The sequence below is a fragment of the Crocodylus porosus genome, unplaced genomic scaffold, assembly GCF_001723895.1.
Source record: "Crocodylus porosus isolate Cpor-Errol unplaced genomic scaffold, CroPor_comp1, whole genome shotgun sequence".
NCBI lineage: Eukaryota > Metazoa > Chordata > Crocodylia > Crocodylidae > Crocodylus > Crocodylus porosus.
In genome coordinates, this window is record NW_017728909.1 from 42615629 (window position 1) to 42625445 (window position 9817).

The following is a 9817-nucleotide window of genomic DNA, read 5'->3' on the forward strand; positions in this document are numbered from 1 at the left end:
TCTCTGGTGATGTCCCCTTCTTTCCATTGGGTGTACGCCTCCCTTTTAGCAAGGAGACATTCCCGGATGCTTTTGGTGAGCCATGGAGACTTGTGTTGCCCTCCTGCTCCCTTTGATCCTCGTTGAGATTACCTTCCTTTGGGCTTGGAGGATCATCTCCTTAAGTTGCTGACATATACCAGAGGCATCTACCAATTAAGATCTGTTTTCGTTAATTAGGTTCATTTTTAAAAGTCCAGATCTGCAAATTATGTATTTTATCAATATAACTAAAAATGTAATGATTTTATTTTTAAATTCCTTTTCAGTACATAGCATGATAATCCTCTCAGTGCAGTCATCAGTTTTCATTCTGGCTCAGCATTAATACCATAATCTGGATGGTCAGAAAAGCACACTGCTCAACATTATGAGTGATGTTTTTCTGGCTGACCCAAGATGTGTTAGTCATCATGACTGTTATTCAGAACACTGCATTTCCACGAATTATCAACCGTCATGATATTCAGTCAGTGATTAGCAATTCAGTAGAATAATTAGCTATTAGAATTCTGTTGTGCATGAGCAAAATGTAATTTTATTTTTAAAGCTTAGTGAAACATGTAAAGTAGGGTAGAAGGTTATAACAGAGCCCCAAAAGGTTGAAGAACATAGAGAGTCTGTTGATAAAATGAGAGAGCACAACAAAGGAATATGCAGAAGTGAAAATAAGAACAGTTAAACAAAATGGACAAAGTCAGTAAATGGTGAGGTCACACACTGAATTATATGACAGTTCATAATTAGTGGAAACTTATGGAAATGAGATGCCAGTAAACTATGTCCATGTTGAACTAGAACATGATAGAGGGAAAGGCCTGAGTACTGCCAGGAGTGGAATGGGGCTTTCATAGCTAGTTTGTAACAGTTCTTAGTGGTTGGATGAGGGAAACCAACAGGTCTCAGCATAGGAATAATTCACAATATTGGTGGTTCACATGAATTAAAAAAACTACATGTGAACAGATGTACTTAGGTGAAGTTCAGGTCTAGAAGTCTGTCAGGTACTTACATGATGATCACCATTTCTCCAGAATCTGAGCACCTCTCAAGTGCTTAAGGAACAGAACAATCTCTCTTCCTTCACAGCCCATAGAGAATAATAGCATGATTATTTTAAGGAGCAAATTGTTTGGGTAATGTCTGTGTTAAGTGTGCTACTAAAATGAAAGACAGAGCATCAAGCCCTAAACAGAGAGCGAGATACTATTTGAGATATGCCAGATGGAAAATGGTTAAGGAGCTCTCATAGAGGAGTACTGTGCTGCAAAGAGCACTAATGGTGTCTGTAGGCTTAGAAGCAGGAGACATTTATCACCCGCACCAGTAAAGTGTTCTTTGAAAAATTGTTCCGTTGTTGTGGCACAGAATCCACCAGTCCTCACGAAAGTGGGAGCAATTGGAGCAGCTTCCAGAGGCTAGTTCTTGGCTGCAGTGCATCAGCTCAGAAGGAAAGCGCAACAAATTTAGTTTTGTTAATTTATCTGGTTGGGTTTTTTTTAACCTTCCTGCTTTTTCACATTTCTTGCCATTCTGTTTTCCTTGATTCCTGTTCTTTTCCTTGATTCGAATGTTCTTGTTTTCAGTTTTCATTCTTTTACCTTTTTGTGTCTAAGATTTGTTTTCCCTTTTTATTCTCCATTATTTGCATTTTGGTCAGCTTCTTTTCTCTTGTTTTTATTACTCATTTTTATCCTTTTTTATTATTTACCTTTCTTCCTCTACTTGTTTTTATTTTTGTCTCTTCTTTCTCTCATCTGTCTCTTGTTCATGTGCCACCCAGTACGCTGATGGAAATGGAGAGTGCCAGCAAGTTCATTCATCCAGAACAGCTCACTTTTTTTTTCCCCTAGGGAGAGAATCCTTTTTTTTCTTTACTTTGATCTTTGGACTCACTGATCTGTTTCTGTCTGTCCATCTGTTCATATGAACTACAGTTCTAGCCACTGTCTCCAAATCATGAGAATGAAGAGAAGAAAGTAATTCACTCTGTTGTTAATGCCTGTACTTTTTTTGAATATGCTGATATTCACAGGAAGGTTTTTATTACAAATATCTATGAAAACCACGCAGATATTATTCTTACACTTTTGTTGATACAAAATAACTTTCATAGTTTTGGAAAAGAAAGTGGCACACTGCTTTCAAATCACTGTTGGACCAAAGGAACAGAAACAGAAGTAGTTGAGGCTTATTTTAGGTGCTATCTAAAAATTATACAGTAAAAGTTAAACAAAATTTAATTTTTTACAGTTATTTTCACGAGTACATGTAAACCCTGTTCAGGAAGGGAAAATCCCAACTATTTTCTCTTTTAACTAGGGGTTCACCGATAAAGATTTTTGGAGTCAATACTGATAGCCAATTTTTAAGGAGGCATATTGGCCAATACTGATCCAATTTCCAATACCAGCCCAGCAGCTTGGAGAGCTGCATGCAGCTGGTACGTCTGGTGTGGTGGAAGGGGAGGGGGAGGGAACAGGCGTGGGGGGCAGATCAAGGCCCCTGCAGGGAGGGAAGAGTGGGGCTGGGGCAGAGGATGGGGCAAGTGCCGCTGGGGCAGATGCAGAATGGAGCTGGAGCTCACCTGAGGGGGTGGGGGGGAATGGCTTTCGCCGCCATGTGCCACTCATCCAGGAGCTGGTGGTCCAGTGTTCACCTGCTCGTCCAGCGGGTCCCGCCACTACATCCGCTGCTAGTCTGGGAGGCTGTAGGGGGGAGCGAATGTCCCCAGATTTTCACAAGGCAGGGCAAGTTGGGAAAAGCCCTGCGCAGATCCAGTGGCACACATCCTCCTCTGCCCCCCCATGCCCTCCCAGACTAGCAGTGGGAGCAGCAGCGGGAACCGCAGGACAAGCAGGTGAGTACTGGACTAGTGGCTCCCAGATGAGTGGCGTGCAGCGATGGGAGCTGCCTTCCCCCCCACACACCCCCTCAGGTGAGCCATGGCTCCCACCCCAGTTGGTCATCACTTGCCCCAGTCCCTGCCCCATCCCCAGCCCCACTCCTCCCTCACCACGGGAGCCTTCATCTGCCCCCCCACGCCTCTTCCCTCCCCACTTCCCTTCCACCACACCAGACTTAGCAGCCGCACGCAGCTCTCCAAAGTGCCAGTCTGTGCTCCTCGCATGCATAGGCATTTATTGGCCAAATTATTGGCCACATCAGGCCAGTTTCCAATACAATCAATCTTCTTTATATTGGTGCCAATCTGAAATTGGGCTGATGTATTGGTGCACCTCTACTTTTAACCTGATTAACACAATGAACTGAGACGTTTCTATTTTGGTATTTTTGTGGCAGTTTGATTGTGTAACTTCATTTGATCAGAATGTAAAAGTTGTATGCAAGTTTTATATGAGTTCTCAGAGTGTCTCTGTCTATAAGTATTAAAAGTATGTGATCCAATTAGAGATCTGAGAATACTCCACTTACTTTCATCAGGATCAAGTTAACTCTCCAGGTAAATGCTAGCACAGTCCTAAATCCTGTTTCACTTAGCATACCTAAGTGACACATATGAAGCTGCACAACTGTACACAGGGTTGGATTCGATTTCCCTCTGTGGCAAATAGAATTACCTTTCATGTGCATCTGCCAGAAGTAAAATAGAGGGGCAGAGGATGGACTCTCATCTTTCAGCTTAAGTGGTTAAGCCACTTGCCCAGGAAGCAGAAGCCCCACATTCCAGGTGCCAGTCTTCTAGAGGTGATTTTAACCTGAATCTCTTGTTTTCCTGCACAGCATTCTAATCACCAGCCCATAGGCTATGTATCATACAGATTTTTCCAATCCTCTTCTTGCCCCCTGCTATTTGCATTTAATAATTAATAAAATGAATAAACAGCATTAGGCAAGTTCCTGCCTCATTGGGAGAAAGGGCCCAAGTTAAAACCTAGGGTCCCTTTCCTCCCAGGCAGCAGCCAACTCACTGTGCCACATACCCATTGCCTTTACTTCCTAGGCCAACGTAACTCCTTCTTGGCTGTCCAGTGTGCCAGCTTCAAAAAGGGGACCTGCAACTCTGGTGCCCTCATCCCTGACGTTATTAGGTAGTTTCTGCCTGACTAAAATGTTTGGACTTATCCAGGCTTACATGCATGCCTGGCTGATTCTGTATCCCTGCATAGGTGCTTAGCTGGAGTACATGGGAGTTGCTGAATGGCAAACTGTATTTAAGTGCAAAAAACGGCAGTTACCCGCTATGTATAGTTATATATAAAACTATATATATCTATATCGACACACACTAGCCAGTTGCCCGTCAGGAATGACCAAGGCGGGGGAGAGTGTGGGTAGCAGTAATCCTGGTGTTCCCTGTTTAAAAAGTTGCAAATTCTGTCTTAAAATACCCCAAATCCATGTTCATCCACGATTAAACCAAAATGCCACTATATATGAGAGAGAGAAAGAGAGAGAGAGATATCAATTGGGCAATGTTTTATTGATTTATTTACAATTTTAAAGCAATTTGGAAACCTACCAGTGCCTCCATCATCATCATCAAATAAATTCTGAATGTCTGTATGTTTTGATGTTTGCTTTTTTTTTTTTTTCTCATAGAAAAATCAGAGCTTTCCCTGACCTCTTTACTAACCAGGATGTGGGAACAGCTGCCCCTGCAGTCACAGCTCCTGCCAGCAGGTCCCATCCTGTCTGGCAGCTGGGCTTACAGGGTGTGAGATGTGGGAGGGATGTGGGGTTTGTAGGAGGAAGGGAGGGAGGAATTGGTGTAGGGAGCTGGGGTTCTTGGGTGTGTGATGGGTGGGGATGTGGGGTGTGTGGGGGTGTAGGGTTTGTGGGTGGGTGTATGATATTTGTAAGTGGGGGATTTGAGGGGGGGCTGCCATACACCCACCCCCTGAAGTGCATAGCCCCCAGTGCTGGTAGCAGCAGCCAGCTGGGTCATCAGGGCCATGGCCCACTCCTGGCATAGCCCCACAGCAGCACTGCACTGCCTGACCCAGGGTTGGCAAATGGTGAACAAAGCCATTCCAGTCCAGACTGCCCTGCTAGCACACGCCTTTGAGCAGGACTGGGGGGGCTCAAGGCACATGTTAGCAGGGATGACATGTGTGAGGCGGTCCTCCCACAAAACCCGCACCCACAACCCCCCCACACCCATTCACACACCTCACACTCCTCCCACACACCCCCAGAAACCACACAATCCCCATCACCCCATCTCTAGTTACCCAGGTCCAGGTCACCACTGCAGCCTTGCCCCACTTGTATTTCCAGGTCACCACTGCAGCCCCACCCTGCTCATATTTGCCCCATGATATGAGGCAGTGTGCTGGGGCAGCAGGGACATGGGGCAGCCATAGAGATGCTATAGCCAGATGGCAGAGCATCTCTCTGGAGGACTCAGCCTCAGGTTACTTCAGGACATACTCCAGGAGCCTTTTTTTTTTTTTCACCGTGGTTTTCTTTTCATGCTTCCTAGTATTAGATTTAGAGTCCGCGCTGCAAATGTGCAGTGTGGGAAACATTTTTTTGTTCTTAGCATGCCTCTTGCAGCATTTCAAACTGCTTTGAGATGCCATAACCGGCACATGCACTATCATCTGGATGTGCCCATAACAGGCAATCATGAGTCAAGTAGGGTAAATTGTGCTATTCTGGATTTTACATATGACTAAAATAAATTATAGGGTTATTGGTGTGTACAGGGTTATAAGCTCCTAGGGCTTTATATATTGGAAAGAACTATAACAAATATGCATGTGTATTCTCACCAGACATTGTAAAATACAGGCATGCTTTCAGTTCACTGCAATCAGTGATTTATGGATCCACACAGGTCAGGAGTTTATTATGCTGAACATAGCAGTTTTGTTTTAAAGCAAATCTAAAGCATGATGAACCCAAATGGTTTTGTAAGTTACTGGCCTATAGTTTTCTTATTTAATAGAAAGTGAAATCAGAGGTAGTTGTAGAATAGCAGTCCTTATAAGAATGCAGTACCTTAGGCAATACCTTCCTTTTCCCTTCTTGAATTTGGATTTGTGCTTCATGGCTCCTTAAGTCTGGGTGCTGGTATTTTGTGCAAGCTTGGAAAGACTACAGTACTACATCCTGTGATGAAAAGCCCATATTGATTCCAATTGTTCAGGCTTTTACATCTTTTCCAAGTTCCAACAGGGTGCCTACATATCATTAAATAAAACAATATAAACGTGTTTAGAATGGTACAGCTTGCAAAAGTAAGGACTTAGTAGGGTGTGTAAAACAGATATTGAGAGGAAACGGATTATAATTACATATTTCAGATTTAAGAGGACTTGTTTGCTAGGTCCACTTACACATTGAAAGATCCCCATGGCAAATGCAACTGGTCGCCTATCTTGTGTAAGTTTCCCAATTTGAAGTTTGGGCAAGGTTTTGTTGTGGGGGGGTTTTTGACAGGGAGTTATGAATTCAAAAGTAGCAGCTTTATAGAAAAACTCTTTTCTGAATGGGGTGAAGTATAATTTAATGGAGTGGATTTTCCATCTAAAATATTACAGCTGTGGTAAAAAGTGTTAATCCTGTAGGCATGCTCAAGCATATAAAATCAAACCACATCCAGTTCAGCATGTTGTAATATGGAACAGTATCTGACTTGTCAGTAAAGATCATTGTTTTACAACTAGTAAACTTGTCATAAGCGTTCACATTTTGTTTTCTCTTTGGTGATTCCCCCTGTCCCTCTTCCAGTGGAGGAAAACAACACAACTTCCCTTTAGGATTTTATTTGGCTAGCATAAAACTCCATGATTTGTGACAGCTTCCATATTTATTCCAGCTTCAGTGACACCTACTAATAAGGCCAGAGTTGATCAACTCCAGGCCTTCTTTCCACAGAGTACAGCCAACAAGGTACTTATGACTAGAACATGTTGGTATTTTCAGACCACTGGGAATTTGGTGAAATAAAGAAATATTAGTACAGTTAAGATTTCTAATCATAATCAGAAAGAAAAAGTTGGCTTGAGGAGCAGAATGAGATTTCAGTGTGGTATTCTAAGAATAACAAAGCATGTTCAATTTAAAGTAGAACGGTAGGACTGATGCATTCCCCATGTCTACTGTAGCAGTTTTCAATATAAGCCCATTTTTACTTCTGCAACTCTGCTGACGAAAGCCATTAAAGGAAATCTAAAGTGACTAATAGAAAAGCTTGAGACACTGTCGCAATTAATGGGAAAATTATTTTTAATTCATCTGGGAAGGCATGGAAAGTAGAAACAAAGCAAAAGGGCTCAATACTAGAAGTGAAACCCAGTAGAACAAACACCAGCTATATTCTTTGGGTATCTTCTCTTTAAAAGGTTAACATGTTAACATACAATACAAAGTACAAGACAGCGAATTTTTTTTAGGTATTATTGGTCACCACATCTTTTCAAGGATTTTGTCATTTCAGGTTCTTGAACTCCAGCTCTTCCACTCAGGAAATCTGAACTGTGGTTTTGTTTGCTTTCTAGGATGGCACATGTGCTTCAGTTTGAGGACAGAAGCAGAAAAGTGAAAGACGCAAGTATGCAGGATGAAGACACTTTTGAAATCTATGATCCTCGGAATCCCGTAAATAAGAGGAGAAGAGAGGAAAGCAAAAAGATAATGAAAGAAAAAAAGGAAAGGAGATGAAATGAATGTAAAGCTGTCCAGAGCTGCCTTGAAAAGTGACTGCAGTACAGGATTGGCCTTTTAGTAGCTGTAGTTCCTAAAAATATCACCCAACAAGTGTGAAAAGGAATTTCTCAAGAACCTAGTGTCTAATTCTGAAACAGCTTTCTTATTTGTTCTCTAAATTGTGCAGTGAAGTAAGCAAGTGATCTCTGTGCATTATGTAGGCTCTCCTTCTTTGACCATTTTTAGAATGATATGTTTAAGGTCTACAATTTAATTACTATATATTGATAACATGTGGATGATATGTATATATATTGTAATGAGGAGGTATATTTTGTTTGCTGTTTGCAACCATATTTACCAAAATAAAGAATTTTTCCCCATTCTTCAATTAGTCTTACGTACAGCCTTTTAAGATTAAAGTGATAGAATTTAAATTTAAAATGACCCGTTTTCTGATTACAGGGTTTTTGATAGGCATATAAATATTTGAACATGACTAGTAATTCTTCAATAACATTGTGCCACTCAGAAGATAATTTTATAAAATTCCAGACTTCCAGGACAAATTTTTAAAAGTTCCCAACTCTTTTCTTAAAAAAACCCAAAATGTAACTTTATAGTTGCATTTTCTTTGTCTTGAGATATATGTACAAAAATATTTGGAAAATAGAGTTAAAATACAGATTTGGGAATGTTATTTCACTAGACTTACAGAATTTTCAAAACTAAATTTAAATAGCAATTATTGAGGGGAGAGAAAGGGCAATAATTGAAAACATACTTTTACTCCCAGAAGGAGAGCTGGTATTTCAAGTGTCCTGCGTCTGGTTTCATTTTGATTACTGAATTGTTTGTATATGTTTGTTTATTAATCTAAATATTAAAATGCAGACATTGCAACTCAAATTTGTGTCTTACTATTAAAAATTTCACATATAATGTTACGGCCTTATATATTCTCCAAGTTAGTCAGTGTAAGTAACATCATCTGAAAGTGTCAGGGGAAGCTAGGAAGTTAAATAACCATTCATTGAACATAATTTCACAAAACTTAAAAGTTAAATCCAATCCAGTCCAAAATTCCTGGCAATACTGTATTTCTGATTGTGCCAGCACACAAGCTAAACACATTTATAACAAACAGTTGAAAATTCAGTTAAGAGGGACATACTAGATCAAGGTCATTAAAAAGTGTGAGTAGATGAATGTTTTCTTGATGTTGTTTTTAGAACAAGTTCAGCAAGGTATGGTGTCCTTATCAAACTGCCACCACCAACTTTCTTGATAGGGTCTGACGTGTGAGGTACATAAGCCTGTCTTGGTGTGTTAATATGGTCCAAATGGCAGATGTTAGATTAAATGCAGAATATCACTTAAATGTGCTGTGTAATCTCTGAGATAAAGGGAAAAAAACCCTGGAGGTGTGAAATGAGTTTCTGTAACAGGCTGCCAATGTCCTCCTCTTGGTTTGAGTGAATTATATTGGATCATGGTTTTGAAGTGTTAAGAGGACTATATTCTTAAATGTTGCCATTCACAAAAAAGTGAGTCAAAGTTCCTTGTTACAGAATCTGAAATGGAATTAACGTAAGATTTTTTTTTTTTTTTTTTTGGCTGGGTGTCTATTTCTTGCTAGAAAGCTGGGAACAGAATACTATCCATAGTCATGTACCTGAGTCACCATCACTTATTATTTTCTTAGTAGAAAAAAGGTTTTAGAAAAATCATTCTTGAAAGTGATGTTATCAAATCCTTTCATTCCATTGGGGAAAAAATAGAATTACTGAGTTCAAAATTCAGTTCCATCAATGTCCCAATACACACATACACACACACACACACTGCCAGGCTCACCTGTGTGGCCACACACACCATGCAGGTTAGAGGGAACGTTGGCTGGGTGATGAGGGTCTAGTTCTCTCCTCTGCCTAAAATTTTAAGCTGCATCTCTTACCTCCCAAATTAATTTTCCAACCATAAAGCTATATAATATTTTGGGGTGACTTTACACACTGGTGGTTAGTAAGAACACTTGGAAAAGAGGAGATATAGATTCTAGTCCCTGTTGTAATGCCTACTTAATAAATATAAAAAGTATAAATATTCATTGGAGCTGAGACCAGAACTCACTTTTTCCAGATAAGTCACCTTAACCCAC

General features: G+C 40.6%; 1 protein-coding gene across 1 annotated transcript in view; it reads left to right on the forward strand.

Moving 5' to 3' along the window:
- Nucleotides 1-8560, forward strand: part of LOC109307961 (peptidyl-prolyl cis-trans isomerase CWC27 homolog) — a 28799-nt gene extending 20239 nt beyond the window's left edge. The window contains exon 3 of the mRNA XM_019532139.1: nucleotides 7509-8560. Within this exon, the coding sequence (XP_019387684.1) occupies nucleotides 7509-7671 (163 nt within the window). The 3' untranslated portion in view covers nucleotides 7672-8560. The remainder of the gene's footprint in view (nucleotides 1-7508) is intronic.
- Nucleotides 8561-9817: the final 1257 nt, after the last annotated feature.